Source organism: Talpa occidentalis, unplaced genomic scaffold, assembly GCF_014898055.3.
Source record: "Talpa occidentalis isolate TD23 unplaced genomic scaffold, MPIMG_talOcc4v2.1 talOcc4.5, whole genome shotgun sequence".
Taxonomy (NCBI): Eukaryota; Metazoa; Chordata; class Mammalia; order Eulipotyphla; family Talpidae; genus Talpa; species Talpa occidentalis.
In genome coordinates this window covers 93,986,424-94,004,982 of record NW_023604861.1, presented here as the reverse complement: position 1 = coordinate 94,004,982, position 18,559 = coordinate 93,986,424, and the positions used below count along the sequence as shown (strand labels likewise).

Below are 18,559 nucleotides of genomic sequence, written 5' to 3'. Positions count from 1 at the left end.
ACCAGCAAAAGCTTCTCTTGGGGTGGGAATCACCTGGACAGTGGGGGAGGGCATCCAACAAGGATTCTGAGGGCACCATGAGGACTCTGGCCCTCAGAAAAAAAACAGGAGGATGGCAGTCTCTGAGGCACAAACATGAAGCAGGCATGTGCAGTGAGTCCTGTGCCTCAGCACAGGAGCCCAAATCCAGGCTCGCAGCTCCAGGGAACAAAGCAATTGTCATAGTGCTGGAACAGGAGCTGAATCTATAATGAGCCAAGTTGATGCTCCAGCTTTCTTCTGGGGCACAGTATGTGGAGAACTGTGTTATTAAGGCAACTGCAATACTAGTCACCTTATCCTCAGCTTCAAATTCTTCACTGACTCCCAGCTCCTTCCAGGTAAGCCTTAAGCTCTCTGCACAGCTTACACAGGGCTGGGCACACACATGCCTGTATCGCAGGAGGCTTGTACAAAAGTATTGCTGGTTCCATGTGGGACAAGAAAGTGAAAGACCCACATCTTACAGCAGCAGCAGCAGAATGAAACTCAAGCAAGCTGGGACCCTCCCCCAGAATGGACCCTCCCTGGCCCAAGGCTGGATCCTAGGAAGCCTCAGGACTTCATCTGGCCATGTCCCCTGAGGGGTGTTGCTTGGGGAGGAGGATGGCCCCAAGGGCAGGGGTTCTGCTGCTGTGAGAGGCAAGGAGGGATCTTTCTGGGGCAATGGAATTATTCTATATATTGATAGGGGTGTAATGGAGTTACTTGGTACATTGTCAAAACTCCCCCAACAGAGCACTTAAGAACTGTACATTCTATTGTATGCAAATTATACTCAATTAAAAAAATAGTGGGGGTCACGTGATTGAGTCTGGAGGCAAGACTAGGCACCTGAGCAACATGATTCCCAGGAATCTGAAGATGGGGTTCCTGAGACTTTCTCTCCCAGCCTGTAGTTCTAGGCAAACGGGCAGAGCATTCTTTATTCTGAGAGTCCCTCAAGTGGATGGTCAATCCTGATATGACAATATCTTTAATCTCTAAAAAATGCTTTCTTTCATCAAATGAAGCTGATACAGACAGTAGAAGAATCACCCCCCCCCAAAAAAAAAGAAGAATGTTCCCAACTAATCAGCCAGGTCCAGAATTTTAATGTGTAAAATAGGGCCTGCCTGGTGGTGCAAGGGGTTAAGCACCACACTATGAAGCAATCCGCAACCTCTGCAGCATGAGTTCGATCCCCAGCCAGCCAGAGAGAAAGCCACATGGCGCAGCAGACCTCTCCTGTCTCTCCTGCTGCTCCCCTCAGCGGTGTATTTCAGTCAGTCTGCCTGTTCTGTTCCCTACTCTGTCTCTAGTGAGTCCTCTCATCCCCACATCTCTGGCCTGTACCCCAGCTCTTGTATGCATAAATAAATAAATCTTCAAAAAAAATTGTGTAAAATGGAAGCAGTATTTATACCAACTGACATTCACAAACCAAACACACTCTGACAATACCTCCAACGTTCTTAGCAGCACACCTCACCTGTCTTTCCCATTTAACACAGAATTTCATAGAGTGACATTATTTTAACATTAACCTTGCAAAGTTTTTTTTAAATAATCACCCACAAATTCTGGGACTTTAGCTCTGACTAGTAATCCACGCAACCCCCATGGCTTACACTGTGCCATAGACCACCAGGTTGAGACCATTGATTGAGGACAAGGCCCATCTCTGCTGACCCAGGAGGCATTCTGAAAGTCTGTTAAGTAAATTCCAAGGTTCTCAGCCTGGGTATATGGAAAAGCACATCTTAGGGGTGGATAAGCCATAGAACCTGCAGTCTGCAGTCCTGACTCCCACCTGAGATGTCATCCATTTGGAAACATCACAAGAACAACAGCTTCTGGCATTGCAAACTGAGCTGGACGTTTAACACTGGCCACATCACCTCTCTTCTTCCTTCCTAACATCACTCTAATTTCCTTGGGGGAATTGTCCGACACCTACTGTGTACAGTCTTGGTGCACAGTGATCCATCCAGAAATCCATCCTCCCACTTGATAAGTCAAAAGGATCCACCAAGTCTCCTGCCGCCTCGCTTCTCTCTCACTACCTTAGAACCACCAATTGCTGGTCTCCTGCACTGATTTAAGCTTAACCAGTTGGACTCGCTTTCCTGGGTAACTGGCTTTGGAGCAAGAAGCACAAGGACAGGGAGATGGTGGAAATTTTCACCCAATGACGGCATCTGGTCCAAACTCTGGAACTGTCACCGCTGCCAAGACCCTCTAAGTGGCCTGGCTCCTGTCTGTTCAAACTCAGTTCTAGGCCATTCCTCCCACCTTTGGCATCCATGGCTGGCCCTCACTTCCCTTTTCTTAATCAGCTCCTGAGTCAGTGTCTGTTATTTGGTGCTGATGAATCTTGCTGATCCACAACTTATCCTAAGGGAGGATTTTCCCATTCCCTGCCCTAGAGGAGTCCAGTGTGGGGTTCAAAGGCCAAAAGTTGAGAACATTGCCCAAGGACAGGGCCCATCTCCTGCCGACCCAGGCAGCATGCTGGAAGTCTGTTAAGTAAACTCCAAGGATCTACCTCTGGGAAATAAATGTCCCAAGATTCTTAACCAAAAAAAAAAGAGAAGTTTATATAATGTGCTAGCCCTAACCATTGCCGGCTGGTAACTTCTGATCAGAACGTGGAAAACCTGAGTTCACATGACAAAGTAAGGCCACCTGTTATGAAAAGAGAAGGGAGGGGTAGAATTTCAAGTGTTTGTTCAACTTACAAGAAAAGTCCAGTGATACCTACCCGCTATTGCATCATTCCTCAGATTTATGCTGGGAACATTGCAGAGTCACGTTCACACCATCACAGGATGGAGAAAATGGTCAGCACAGTCAGTTTCTTGTTTTAGTGCCCCTGCCCATTTTCCCTTGTGTGCAAAGAACTTCGGTGTTACTGATCCTCAAAGATATATGCCCAGGTAATTTATTGTGATGGACATTTACCCCAAGTTATAAGAAAACCAGCGCCTCTGTCCCTTGGACGAGGGCAGCATTGTGTGGGGAGGTACATAGACCAGGCTGCCTGGGCATCTAAGTCTATGGGGCTTTGGATATAGTTAATATCTCTATCCCTCAGTCTCCACATTTGTAAATGAAACTACAGAGTTGGGCCTCCCTGGTGGCGCAAGGGGTTAAGACGCAACCTATGAAGCTGTCTGCAGCCTCCCCAACACGAGTTCGATTCCCCAGCTGGGCAAGGAGCAGTTGCCCACATGGCGCAGCAGACCTCTCCTGACTCGCCAGCTGCTCCCCTCAGCAGTGTACTTTGGTCAATCTGCCTGTTCTGTTCCCCACTCTGTCTCTGGTGAATCCTCTCACCCCCACACCTCTGGCCTAAACCCCAGCTCTTATATGCATAAATAAATAAATCTTAAAAAAAAAAAAGACATTCAGATTCAACATGTAGGAAGAATTTACAATCAGAAACACAGTTACCCCACATTGATGTCTCCCCAGCCTATCTGCTGGTGAGGTGATTCGGGGTGGAGTCAGTTAAGAAGGGCTGTCTTCTGCTCAGTCCCCACTGGAGGAACTACGGTTCTACAATGAGCAAGACATGACTGAAAATTCTGGATGCACAATTTCCTCTAGTCTCAGCTCATGAGTGGGGAATTCCCATCAGAACAGTCAAGACAAGAAGACCTGAGAGGCCGCCTGCAAGTCTCTCATTGACTGTCTGACTGGCACTGAGCAGTCAGCTCCTAGAGGTGGCACATCCCTCAGAGAGACGCTGTCATCATCCCCATCTCCAGCACCAGAGTGTGTGCAGAGATTTTCCCCAGGAAGAAGGCCAGCAGCAGGGAGCTCCAAATCCCTCCTTCCAGGAACTGAAGTCATTGGCAAAAGAGTGTGAAAAGGCTCAAACCTGAAAGTGCTCTCAAAAACAGTAGAAGTGGTGGTGAAAGATATTTGGAAAGAGATTGGATAGTTTTCAATGATGTAAAAAATAGAAAATTTAAAAAAATTAAAAAATAAATTACATTAAATAAGAAGAGAGATTGATAGTTTTGTTGGCTCTATCAGCTAAGCTGCAGGTTAGTTTGCTAGAGAGAAGTGGGGAAAGCACTGTGGAGGGGGCTCCATGTGCCAGAAGAAGTCAACACTGACCTCAAGTCTAATCCCTGCCAAAAAGCCTGAATTTTATTGGATTCCCACCCTAGAGCAATGCATGCCCTGCAACATTGTTGAAAACAATAAAAATCAAGCAGAAATGTGTGCACTTAACAAATGGGTGTTATTAGCAGAATAGACAGTCAAAGATGGACTTGCCAAAAACAGTGTCATCACAAGGTGATAAAGCCAGACTCACCATTGCACCCTTTAAGATGCAACATCTGCAGCTTCACACTGTGGGAGGCAGAGGGACTAAAGTAATCCTATCACTAAACAATTAAACATGTAAATAAAGGTTACAATCTTGGGAACCAGATTTGTGAAATATATTATCTAAAATGCCCAATTTCCGGGTCGCTACATGCAAAAGAATGAAACTCAACTACTACCTCACACCATGCACAAAAAACAACTCAAAATGGATTAAAGAACTAGACAAAAGACCTGAAACCATAAAATACATAGAAGGAAATATAGGTGAAACACTACGTGATTTGCACATCAAAGACATCTTTACAGACACATCACCCAAAGCAGTGATAGTGAAGGCAAAGATAAACAGCTGGGACTACATCAAATTAAAGAGCTTCTGCACAGCAAAAGAGACAATAACCACAACAAAGAGAAACCCCACCGACTGGGAGAACATTTTTGCACACAACACTAATGATAAAGGACTGATCACAAAAATCTACAAAGAGCTGATGAGACTCAACAACAACAAAGAAAATAATCCAGTCAAAAAATGGGCAGAAGAGCTAAAAAGAAACTTCTCTGAAGAGGAAATGCAAATGGCCAACAGGCATATGAAAAAATGTTCAACATCACTTGTTTTTTGTTTTTTTTTTTCAATAGAGGCATGTTTTATTTATTTATTTGTTTGTTTGTTTGTTTTTTTATACATGCACTGGGTACAGTCAGAAGCGTGGGAGGGAGAGAGAATTCACCAGAGCCAGAGCGGGGAGCAGAGCAGGCAGAAGGACCGAAGTACACTGCTGAGGGGAGCAGCGGGCGGCAGGAGAGGTCTGCGCGCCATGTGGGACCCTCCTCTGGTGGCCGGGAAGCAGCCGGGGATCGAACCGGCACCGCAGAGGCTGCGGGCAGCTTCGCAACCCAGCGCTCAACCACTGCACCACCGGGGAGGCCCTCAACATCACTTGTAATCAGGGAAATGCAAACCAAAACTACAATGAGATACCATCTCACATCAGTGAGAATGGCACATATTAAAAAAACTAGCAACAGCAAATGTTGGCGAGGTTGTGGAGAAAAAGGAACTCTTCTGCACTGCTGGTGGGAGTGCAAACTGGTCCAACCACTACGGAGAGCTGTGTGGAGATTTCTTGACCTACTAAACATAGAGCTTCCATATGATCCAGCAATTCCACTCCTAGGTATTTACCCAGAGGACACAGAAACATCAATTCCAAAGAGCACCTGCAGCACTATTTACAATAGCTAAGCTTTGGAAACAACCCAAATGCCCAAAAATAGATGACTGGATCAAGAAGATGTGGTACATATACACCATGGAATATTACTCAGCATTCAAAAAAGATAATCACATGCAATTTGCAGCAACATGGATGGAGCTGGAAGGGATCATGCCCAGCGAAATAAGTCAGAAAGAAAAAGAAAATTACTGGATGGTCTCACTCATAGCAGGAATTTAGAAAACCTAAATAGGAGACCAGGAAAAAGACTAATCAATACAAAGTAATAATTAAAATCAACAAGCAACTGTTAGGGGGAAATGATGTCCTGAGCTAATCCCATACAGGCTTTGCGGACTCCACTCCCACTCCAGACTAAAGCCATCAAGACATTGGGAAAGACAAATCCCACCACCACCAAAGGGCAGGTGGCTGGGACCTGAGGGTGGAGTTAAACAGCCAGGGTTGGTGTAAAAACCAAACACGTGGGCTTGGGGGTGGCTCTCTCGCTCGCCTCCTGGCTTCAGGGCTCCTGGCTTGCAGCCAGCTCTCAGAGTGCCATTTGGGATTCCAGATCGGCCGATCAGGTAGGACTCATTTAAAACTTTGTCTCCCACTTTACTCCCTGAGCTGTACATTTCCTCATTTCCCCTTCCCTTATAAATAAACCTTTTATTAACCTTTCGTGCGTGCCTGCAGTGGAGTATTGATAAGTCCTTTTAAGCGCGCGGGTGAGGACCCACAGTCAGGCACCCCGTTTTGTATCGGGGCTGCCCTGTAACACAACTATAAACCACAGACACACTACGGGGAGGTGGGGGGAGGAAGGAGGGGCAGGGATAGGAAGAACTAGAGTCAAAATAGGGGGGAGGGGGGTGCAATTGTATGGGGAATATAACCAAAATGAAAATGCATACATTGTACAAAGATAAAAAATGATGTATTATATAAAATAAAATATTAAAAAAAATAAAATGCCCAGTTTCCAATAAAAAACTACAATACATACAAAGAACTAAGAAAGAATAACCCACACACAGGAGGAGGGGAAAAAAAACCCCAGGAAATAGAAACTGCCTGTAAAAGGAACCAGATATCAGATTTAACAAAGACATTAAAGTAGCAACTATAAATATGTTTAGTAAAAAAATAAAGAAAACCATGATTGAAAACGTGGTGGAAGATATAATGACTGTTGCGAGCCAGCCGCAGCAGTCTGGGTGTCAGGGTTTCCTGAAGGATGGGAAGGTGTCGGCGCAATTGTAGAGAATGATTTGGGAAGGGGAATGAGAAGTGGACACTCGGTCAGGGTGCAGGCATCGTCCTGCTGAAGTTCTCAGCAGCCCTTTATTTATACATTTCAAGCAAACTGGGAGAGTGCATAAGCATATGCTTTAGGGAAGATAACCGTCACATCTTTTCCAGAACAGCAAGGGTTGATTTACCCTTTCTCAGAGGCTGTGACATTCGTTATTTTTTTATTTAAAGGAGGCACATTAGCTAAAAAAAAAGTTTCTCAGAATAGTCATTTATCTTAAACAACCAGTCTTTTTATTACTAGCAAAAGACTTATGCAGCTGCACTAACATTTCTATGTTTACTATAATGAAGGGATTAACTAAGGGCTAAGAGAAACAAAGGGCAGGAAGCTACATGGGGAAGGGAGACAAAGGGATTTTTTCTAGCTAACCTATAAAGTTTAGACTAACATATAACTAATTGATTAAAGCAAAAAACAGAAGGCTTTTATATAGAAGTTATCATCTATAGTATATTGTTTTAATATTGATTGGCTATTAAAGAACCAAGGGCCTGGAGGGCGTTAATGCCAGGCAAGCCACACTGACTCTTCCCTAGCCCCCAGTTCTCAATTAAGGGAGGGATTTTCCTAATCGAAACAAAGAGTTTTCTATTTATTATTCTTCTACTTATCTAGTCAGCCTAGTTTCCGTATCTAACTTTAAGATTAAAGGAAAATTCCTTTCTCTGTAAGATAGTTGCTTGTTGTTTGTAGTTGTAAGGAGTTACCAATATTTTATCAGAGGCATGGCCAAGGATGGTTATAACTAGCTCACTAGTTACAAGACTGCTGCTGATTTATTCTTGAATGTATACTCTGTATACTCTAATAGTACCATACCAATTAGCCCTAAATAAACCGGAATAAGTTAGCAGGAGTCTGACTATGGTGCCCTCTGGCTTATCAAGAGTTTTCTTATACTTGGAGCTTGGCTCACTTCAGACATTCAACTGTTATCTTTAACTTTAAAGTAAAAGACTTTCGTTCTCCAATTAGCCCTTGCCTCAAAAGTCCACATATCCATACTAAAAGACTTGGCCAAGGCATGTTTACAGCCTTTTGTTCCCAGAAGTTTTTTCACTTGTTAATTTAAGGCCAAATGTTGAATTGCTGCCTTTTGGCAGAGAACTACTAATTTTATAAAAAATGTAATATTTGTATCATGCAGTGCCATTTGTCATCAAATTGGTTATTCAGTAATTGATCAGTATTTGCAGTTTTACTTTTAAATGTGTATTTTAGCAATGGTTAGAAACTAGCCATAAACAAATGAGGAGAATCTTGGAGTCAGGTAACGAGATTCCTGATTTTTCAGAAATCTGCCTCATGCCCGGACTTTTGTCAGACAACATGAGTAGCATGGCTCCTCATGACAATGTTTCTTCAAATAGAAATGACAATGTTTCTTCAAATGGAAATGTTAATAGAGATAGAATTATAAAAAAGAATCAAATGGAAATTGTGGAGTTGAAGAACACAGTAATTGGAAGCCTCCCTGGTGGCACAGGGGTTAAAGACAGTGCTATTGTAACAGGGTGGTCCCCAGGAAAGGGGGAGGTTCCCTGCCCCACCCAAGGGAGGGTGGAGCTGAGCAGGAAGAGGAGAAGCTGCAGAAGAAACTGAGGAAGGAAGCAGGATGGAGCCTAGAGACACGTGAAGAAACTGCGCTTGTCTTTTGGTCGTGGACTGGGTGACACAGATGTGGGTGAGACCCATGGGGAGGTGACAATGGCAGCTTTTATCTTGATGTTGATTTTGCTCTTTTCCTTCCGGGCTTGTCTGGTTGTTCGTGACCCTTTTCTGTGGGTCCCCACTGGAAGATGCTTTAGACTTGTGACAGGCTTTGGGGCCTTGTTCTGGGCTGATCCCATATGGATGTACTTTTACCCACGAGGGGACGGGTAACTTTTGGTGCTTCATTTAGAAACGAGACTCTTTGCCTTACCTGTATTGTTTCCTAGTTTTATTAAAGTTCCTTCCCATTAAAGTCTCATATGTTTTGTGTTGATGCGGTGGATGGCAGAACCCATTTAGAATAGGCAGGTTTGCAGGGTTTGGGCTGCCCCTCTCCCTGTCCTATAACACTATCAGCTATCACCAGCCACTGAAGCACGAGTTCGATCTACAGCCAGGGAGCTAACCCACATGGCACAGCAGACCTCTCCTGTCTCACCCTGCTGCTCCCTTCAGCAGTGTATTTCAGTCAGTCTGCCTGTTCTTCTCCCCACACTGTCTCTGGTGAATCCTCAACCCCCCATACCTCTGGCCTATACCCCAGCTTTTATATGCATAAATAAATAAATCTTTAAAAAAATAGAAAATCTTAGTAGACCTATAACAGATTGAATTAGTAATGCAAAAAAACACTAACAAAGAAAAGCCCAGGTCAGATATCTTCACTGATGCATTTTATCAAACATAGACATCAAAATTACCTGGACACATATCTGGGCACAGTTCACCCACAGATGAATTCTAACAATCATACCAATTCTTCACAAACTTTTCCAAAAATTAGAAGAGGACACCCTGATGCTAAAACCAGAAAAAGACATCTTAAGAAAAGAAAACTACAGACCAGCATCTATTATAAACATAGATGCAATGATCCTTAAGAAAATCCTAGCAAATCCAGTAACACATAAAAAGGAATTATAAACCATGACCAAATATCCAGGAATGCAAAGTGATCTAACACCCAAAATCCACTAATATAATTCACCATATCTGTAGAACCAAAATACAAACTATCTTTTCAATAGATGCAGAAACATCACTGAACAAAATTCAACATCCTTTTATGCTAGAACACTCAATAAACTAGGAATAGAAGGGAAATTCTCCCCTGACACAGGGTATCTATGAAAAGTGCAGAATTGATATCATCCTTTGATAAAAGACTAAGTGCTTTCCCCCAAAAGATTAGGAACAATTAGAAGCAAGAATGTCTGCTCTGGTGACTTCTATACAATATGGTGCTAATGATTCTAGTTAAAAAAAAAAATGAGCTAGAAAATTAAATAAAAGTCATTCAGATTAGAAAGGAAGACATACAACATTCTGCATAAGCAGATAACATCCTCCTATACATAGAGAGTCACAGATTGCCCCACTGTAAATATTTAGTAGATGTATGTGATATGTGCCTTCTCATAGTGTTTTTATATGTAATTTTTCCATTTCTTCTAAATGATATGACAATAAATGGTGCACAAGATGCCCTGTCATCACCTTAAATATTTTAGCTGTATTTACTTACAAGAAGGATACTCCTAGAAATGGGGAGGGAAAAAAGATACTTGCATACAAAACCCAGCGTAGCCATCAGGAAATTAACATTGCCTTAATAGTATAATCACTGATTCCAGTCACATTTCAAAGACTGCCTTAATGTTACACATTTAGGGCAAGGAGGGTGATGCCTAAAGAAAAAAAATTTTTTTTTTAATATTTAAAGAGCAGGTTTATTAGGGAAAGGGACAAGATTTGCTAAGAGAGGCCTGCATGGTTGCAGGCGGGCGGCCTTAAGGAGAGCTTCCTCCGCTGAGGGAGGTCAGTGAAGAGAAGTCCCAGCAAGGCACAGATCAAGGGCAGGCAGGAAGGCTGCTGTCCTGCAGAGGGAGAGAGTTGGTGAAAGGAAGCACCTACATAGTCACAGGTGGGCAACAGAAAAGAAAATTAAATGGCCAACTATATCCAGGACCCCAGAAAACACTTTGCAGAGGTGATAAAGCCCAGAGAGGAGAGAGGCAGGCTACCCCCTCCTCCATCACCACCACCAACCTACAGACAGGCCTACAGAGCCCAAGGAGAGCAAGAAGCCCCCAGAGTGGGGGAATTCCAGAAAATTGGTGTGTTTCTAGATGACAAGGCAATTCCCCTAAATAGAACAAGCAGTGTTCTGAAAACAAAAACAAAAAAACAAAACCCAAGTGGAGCCACCCTGCTGGCGCAAGGGGTTAAAACAACCTATGAAGCTGTCAGCAGCCACTGCAACATGAGTTCAGTCTCCAGCTGGCTAGGGAGCAACCCACATGGCGCAGCAGACCTCTCCTGTATCATCTGCTGCTCCCCTCAGCAGTGTATTTCAATCTGCCTGTTCTGTTCCCCACTCTGTCTCTGGTGAATCCTCTCACCCCCCACAACTCTGGCCTGTACCCCAGTTCTCCGATGTATAAATAAATAAATCTTTAAAAAAAAACCAAAAAAACAAGTGCTCCCCGCCCCTGGAAGGAAGGGCAGACTGGTTGACATCAGCATGGCAACTGAGGTCGAACTGACATGGCAACTGAGGTCGAATCCTCTCCCTAGCCCTAATCAACAGCAAGGGCCAATAAAACTACGTTAGAAGGAGGGGTGAGTGACTAAGAAACTGCTACCTGGACCCATAGACTACACCCCAGGATCACCTGTACAGTGCATCCCAGGAAGGGACAAAATGCACAGCTCCTGCACACCATTTAAGGTCAGAGGCCCCACAGTTTCTACCCAGTTGTTCTTGCCAAGGACTCTGCCCACCTAAGGAGCCCTCCCTGAGTGTTGTTTTATTCTGTCTCTGAATAAACTGTGCTTTGTTTCTGCTAAAGACGTGGTTGTGAATTCTCACACCATGGTCAAGAACAGAGGAAATCCTAATCCAGGAACCCCAGAACTTGACAACACAACCAAATCTTTCATAGGTCTTTCTCCAAACCAGGATCATGTGTTAAAATTAAAATTTTAATTATCTCTTTAGTTTCCTTTTACCTAGAACAGCTCTTCAGTCTTTCCTTGTCTTCCATGATGGTGATATTCCTAAAGAGTACAGACCAGTTACTTTGTAGAACATCAGTTTGGATTGTCTGATGTTTCCTCATGATCTATGCATGATTGGCAGGGACACCCGAAAAATATTGTGTTCTTCTCAGCTCATTGTATCATGAGACCCATGATGTTTACTTGTGCCATTAGTGGTGACATTAATTCATCACCTGTCTGGAGGTTTCTCCCCTATCAAGTTAATGAGTAATGGAATTTATTAATTATTATCATATTGGTAAATATTTTATGGTGATATACATTGTCACTTTGTCTACATTTATCAATTGACTCTACAATAAAGAAGCATTTTTCTTTTCTATTCCTTTTTTATTATCTATAGATGTATTTATTATTTTTATTTTATTATTTATGTATAATTTATTATTTATCTATATGAATTCATAGACTATAATTTACTTATGAGTTACCATAAGTTATTGTCATGATCTATTTTGATCCTCAAATTTTCTTAGATTTCACTATCGAGACCCCCTTTAACTGTTTTTCTTTTTTGATTGAATGCTCCTCATTGCCTGTATCCACCTTCCCCTCTTCCAGCAACAATCTCTCCCAAACTTTCATGTCCATTTTTAACCAAATGATCAGGGAAAGGTGACCGCATTTCAGCCCCAGAGGTACACCCTGACTGGACTTATGCTAATGAGTGTATCCCACACCCCTGTGCGTAGTGATTGGTTCAAGTTGGTCACCCGGCTGACACAGGCCAAGAAGAGTCGAGATGTCTTTTGGGTCATCTGGGAAAGAAGATTCCTTTCTCTTCCAAGCGATCTACTAGAAGAGAGACTAACAAAGAACTCTGTCCCTTCTGATGCTATACTGTGAAGATGTAAAGTTTGGCCTGTGCAGTCATTTCAGCTGCCAAGAAGGAAGCCAGCCTGAGGTCAGTTTCCCTAGGCAGAGATGGGAAGAACTGAGAGAAGCTGAAAGAAGGACCAGAGTTCTGGTGACACTGTACACAAAAAGGTAATAAATTACTTTTTTTTATTTAAGTCAGGATGAGCTTACAACCCTCCAAAAAAGCCTAGGTGATATGCTTCCCCAAAAGACCAAAAGAAGGTTGTCTACCTTGGGTAGGCCAAGGATGGGCTTTTATTGCTTATAAACAAGATAACTCCAACCTGCTGGCCTCCCTAATTGGTCTGGGAGCTTCTGGGGGCATATCACATTGTACCCCAGCCTCTTAGATTAAAGTGTGGGTTTGGCAAGTGCTCAATTCAGTATCTCATGACTAAGGTAGTCCTCCCTTATCCATGGGGGATAGCTTTCAAGACCCCCAGTGATGCCTAAAACTGAGAATTATACTGAGCTTGACAGGTTTTGTTTTGTTTTGTTCCTACGCATGCAGAACTATGATAAAGCTCAGTTTCCAAAATGGGCACAGTAAGAGATTAACAACAATAAAACAAAATGTCTTAATAAAAAGTACGTTAGTGTGGGCCCTCTCTCAAAACACACTACTGTATATATTCTCTACCCTCATGGACCACCAGTAACTTAAAGCAAATCCTCAGAAAGCGGAACCTCCCATGGGGGTGTGGGAGTGGGGGTGACTGTAATGTGTGAAAGCTGCTGAGTCTGTGTTGCTCATCACAAGGTCCAAGGAGCTAGAAAGTGTGTGGACACCCAACGGATATTTGTTGAATGAAGGCAAGTCACCTGAGTGTGGCTCTGAGCACCTCCCCTCAACTCTGCCAAAGGAAAAGACGCTGTGACTAAGCCTCCATGACATTTTATTCTCCTGAGAGGGCAAGGTCAGTAGTGGGAGTTAGGTGAGAGGGACTGGAGGGTAGAATCTGGCTTTAGGAAGGAAGGAGCTGGCAGAGGTTGCTGGAATTTCCGTGGTCTTCCCCAAGGTGGAGGCTCACATGGGACCTGGATAGGAGAGAAGAGACCGTTGTGGGCATGTTCAGAGGGTATTCAGGGGAACCAAGGGGTCAGAGTTACCAGTCCCTGCTCAGCATACCCAGAGTCACATCCTAGCAATCAGTCAGGAGCCAGTGAGGTCATGGGGCTCTGAATGTAAAAGCTTCAGTTTGCAATAAAGGAAATGTCAGGGTCTTCACACTACTTGGGGGTCTCATATCTGCCAGCTTCAAGTCCCAAAGCATGAGTGAGTGCTCAATGGGCTGCCAGAGCCAATCACGAGCCCCTTCTTAGCCCCTTCTCCTGCAGTGTGGCCTGTTTCCCCAGGCAAGGCTGGGTGGCCCTGAGGGAATAGACCCAGAGAGCCCTCTCTGCCCATCAGGATAGCCAAACCCAGCTCGCTGGCCTCTGAGATCATAGGAAAGAATGTGGCCCTGGCTCCTGTCCCCAGAGACCCCAGCTGGGCTGGAAGAATCGAGTCTGATTTGGGCTCTGATGTCTTCTGAATATCACGATCTGAGAACATTTCTTTGGTGACAAGCCTGTTTGATATCATCTCATTCAATTCTGATTCCAAACTCAGAAATGGTACAATTGCCCCCCTCAAAGATAAGGAGACAGAAGTTCAGGAAGGTTAAGTGATTTGTCCAAGGTCACACAGTTGAGGCAAAATGAAGACCAGATTTTACCCCAGGATTGCCTGTCTCTGAAGTCCCAACTTTTAATGAGTATTTCTCAAGGATTTCTAGCTCAAGTTCACCTGCCCAACCACTCCTCACTCTCTGTGCTGGGAATAGGAGGAGTGATGCACATCACCAGGAAGTTTGGAGGGACACATATGAACTGCTTGTGACAGGTGTTTTTTTAAACCAGGTGCACATGCTGGGGGAGGCTGGTGCCCTCAGGTCGGAGTCCCTGCTGTCACATCTGCACTTACCTGCGCGAGGTTTGCACATTTTTATGTCCACACAGATGTCACGGGCATCTTTGCCTTCTATGAGGTCCTCGGAGATGACACTGAGATATTTTTTCATGATGTTTTTGCAGGGCTTTTTCAATAGCCTCATGCTGCTGCACACTTGGGTCGCAGCCTGAGCGATGCTGTCCTGCAAGAGCAGTGCCAGGGCAGACATGGGAATCCAGCCAGCCCCACCCAGCTCTGCTCTGCCACCCAGTGTATCTGGGCAGCTCTAACCACAAGAGTGCTGGGTGGCCCCATGGCCATGGAAGCAGAGACAAGATCAGGCCCCGTACCTGCTCCCCAAAACCCCTTCTGACCAGCAGGGGCTCTCGAGAGAAGGACAGTTGGCCCAACCAGGTTCTCAGCCCCCTGCACACCTGTCCCTATCTTTCGGGTAGAGAATGATGTCCATGGCTGCCAGACCCACATTAAAGGCTCTGCCTACATAGATTCCTGGGTCTAGGACAGACTGGAGGGTACACTTAGGGGGGTTGCACCTAATGGGGGCCTCCACCTTAGGGGCAGGTGAGGAGGGTCAGAGCTCAGAGCCTAGACTGACTTGATTTTGAGGTGTCTTCTACTGCCATCTCAGCAGACAATATATCTGAGTTTTCTCAGTTGAGGGAGAGCCCTGCAGTGCCAGATTAGGGGAGCAAAGAAGAGGGAGCAAGAGTGGAACGATGCTCCTTGGTAGTAACATGCCACTGGTTAAATATGCTTTCAGTGTCAGAAGTGGAGCTAAGGACGTTTCACTCTTGCACTTATTTAAAGGGTTTAGAGCGTTTACCAGCCAGTGATTTCTAGCATCCCATGCCGCAGATAGGAAAATTAAGACTAAACACCAGCACGAGCACGCAGCCAGGAGAGGCAGACCTGGGATTTGTCAGTGCTGCCCAGAACCCTCAGGAACAGCCTCTCGGAGCTCTAACATTAGGCCAGCAGGTAAGGTCCCTTCCCCTTGGGGAAAACTTTCCTTTGAGAATAACATAAAATCCGGGTGCACAGTGCATGTCTGCCCACTTTCCCACTCCCAGTATGTCACATTCCACAGGATTCCCTGAAGCGCATCCATGTGAGGGACTCAGACCTTGTCTAAGAAGTCCTGGCCCAAGGTGAGATTATCCCCACCCTCAGCAACAGCCCAGGACAGCGGTGCTAGGGGCCACCCAGCCCCCGCCAGCTACATTGACCAGCCTACCTCATTTAAATCTTCTCCCGCCAGTGACTTCAACTTTTCGATTATCTTCTTACAGGGCGAACAGGAGATGCGCAGCCCCTCACTTTTGGTCAGCAGCTCATCCTGTCAGGAAAGGAAGCCCACATGGTGGTCTCTTATACATTCCAAGAGCCTCTGAGGGCCCAAGAAGAAGTGTTAAGGGTGGAACAAGGGCGGACAGGGTCACCTATGCTCCTTCTGTACTCTAGGGCCTGAACCAGGCTGGACGGCCCTTGTCCACCTTCCTGATACTCTTAGGAGGGCAGAGAGACGTCAGAACTTGCCCTCAAACCCATAATACCTTTTCCAATCCAACACTTGACGCTCTTCTGCTGTCTGGTCAGACCTGGAGGACCCTCTCGGGGAGCACCCAGAAATACATAGGTCACCTCCCTCCACCCAGGAACATTTCCCAGAGAGGCGAGGAAGGGGTTGCAGGAAGTGACCAGGAGCCAATCACACATGTACCTCGAGGTCCTCCTGGATCAGGCTCTGGCAGGACGGCTCTCCCTCACATGGGCTGCTTGGCGCCCGGTCAGAGCTCTCAGAGGAAGAAAGACCTAGGGAAGGAAGAGCATCAGCCTCACTCAACAGGTTGAAGGGGAAGAACAGTCTAGTTCTCCTGGATGACAGGGATGCAGAGGGGTGACTAGGACCCAGGACAAAAGCACGGAGGCTGTCCTCCAGGAAGCCTCTCCTCACACTCTGCTGTGGGCTGCTTCAACCCATCCTCAGCAACAAAGGCATGCTCTGCAGTTCATTCTGGAAAGCCAGAAGGAAAAGACTACCCTCTGCCACCTCTAAACCTCCTCTCTTTCCCTTTCTTTTTCTGTCTCTCTCACACACAAATACACACTCTCATACAAACACACACAGATTTGGGAGCTGATCTGAAAGAAAGCTTCTCTCATCTCCCATCAAGAGATTTCCTTTTTTCTTTCTTTCCAAAAAGAATTCATGTCAGGGGCTCAACCCAAATCACACTCCCTTCCAGAAGTGTCCTTACCCTTAGGGAGGCCCTTGTAGCTCACACTGAACCCCCACAGACTGAGACAGAACAGGGTATGTGAAACAGAAAGTGAGTCTTGAATGATATTCATTCACAAGCCCTGCTGCCATAATCCTAGTCAGTATGGTCCAGAGAAAACATCACACTTACTGATGAGGACCAATGATCTTTATGACACAGATAAAGAGACACAGACCCATAGAGGAAACGGGAGTGTGGGGGCAGCTATCAGACCACACAGCATGACTGGCAAATTCGGGATTAGAACTCCCCTCCTCAGGTTGTCTCTCCCCATTGACCAGCTCACTGGGGTTGAATCTGGATCTGTGGAAAAGACCCAGCTGCCATGACGATGGTGAAGGGCCCAGGGACCTAGAGTGCCCACAGACCCGTGCTCAGAGCTCATCGAGCCCAAGAAAATGGGTGTGGGAGAGAGCTGTCAGGATCTACACTGAGGGGAATGTCCTTACCTGGGGTGTCCAGGAGCACAGAGACAAGGAGCAGGAGAGCCCAGCTGGTCATGGTGGGGCAGAGAGGTCCAGTGAATTGCCTGAGGAGACACAGCTTGGGCAGGACAGGCCGAGGGATTTGCACCCAGCCCGTTTGACTCCAGAATCCAAGTTCTCCCCTATACCCAACTGCCTCTGTTTCTAGGTTTACCCCGTAGAACTGCTTCCGTTTAACAGCCAGACACTGTTCCTCCCAATTATGTGAACCTGCACTAATGAAGCGGAAAGGGGCCCGGAAGATGACTCACATCTTTCTTTGTTGTGGGGGACTAGATAAAACCAGATATCCAGGAAGTGTTTATGTGGTGTATGTAGGGGATCAGGCCTCTGGGGTCCCATGTGAAGATCATGTAGAACTCAGTACATTTCAGAACTAACTGTTCAGTTTAAATGCTCCCAACCCAGATGATCCATTCGGTGATGATGTGGCCGAGTAGTGGAAGACCAAAGCCCAAGCCACAGAAACAGCTAGAGCATGGAAGAGGCTATGCACCATAAATAATATTTAAATCCATCTGATCATCAAGTGGACTTTGCTTCTCCTGTTTCAGCAAGACATCTTCCTTTTCTGTTTTCATTTTAATGGACACAGTCTTGGAAGCACTGCAGAATAAAAGTCCACACATCTTTAGTCCTTTGGAGATGAAATGTTCACTAGTAAATCTGTCTTGTCCTGATGCACTGCTCTAAAATAAAGCATGAGCAGAGGCTAGAAATATCTTCCGGATGTTTCGAAACATTTCTAATGGGGCCCCTCTGCTTTTTTTCATTTCCCGCATCGCGGTTTAAGTATAAAGCTCTGTGAATGAAGGTACTTGTCAGGGTTAGCTGCAGGGCTGAGGATGTTTTTTATTTTATTATTTTCTGAGATGGAGGAGGAGGTAGTTTTATTTTAAAGTTATGGGCTCTTTTCCCCTCTGATGGTAGCCTACCGCATCAGGTAAGAGCAGCAAACCAGTCCTTTAGAATATGCCCCCCACTCCCAGTCTAACATGGATATAGACGGACAAGCTTGTGTACCAAAACAGAAACATCCAGCAAATATCCCAGTCCTGACTGATACTACTGCAACTTCCCTACCAAGTATAAAATTCTCCTTTCAAGAAAATGCTTGTGATCATTATGAATGGCCTGTCTAGAAGCCTCGGTAAGTCTTATGTTTTAGTATAATATTTTTTGTTATTAAAAAAAAATTCATAGGACAGTTTGGTGGTTGCCAGAGGGACAGGTTGGGAGAAAAGGCAGAAACGGGTGAAGAGGGGTCAAAAGGCACAAACTTGCAGTTATAAGGTATG

General features: G+C 45.1%; 1 protein-coding gene across 1 annotated transcript; it reads right to left on the bottom strand.

The window, feature by feature from the left end:
- Positions 1 to 13,428: 13,428 nt before the first annotated feature.
- On the bottom strand, positions 13,429 to 17,528 carry LOC119259887 (antimicrobial peptide NK-lysin). Its single transcript, XM_037528864.2, has 6 exons — positions 17,513 to 17,528; positions 17,226 to 17,305; positions 16,215 to 16,306; positions 15,729 to 15,830; positions 14,507 to 14,675; positions 13,429 to 13,578 (listed from the first exon to the last, which is right to left on the bottom strand). Coding segments are annotated over exons 1-6 (456 nt in total). The 5' UTR covers positions 17,515 to 17,528; the 3' UTR covers positions 13,429 to 13,567.
- Between the last annotated feature and the right edge of the window lie 1,031 nt (positions 17,529 to 18,559).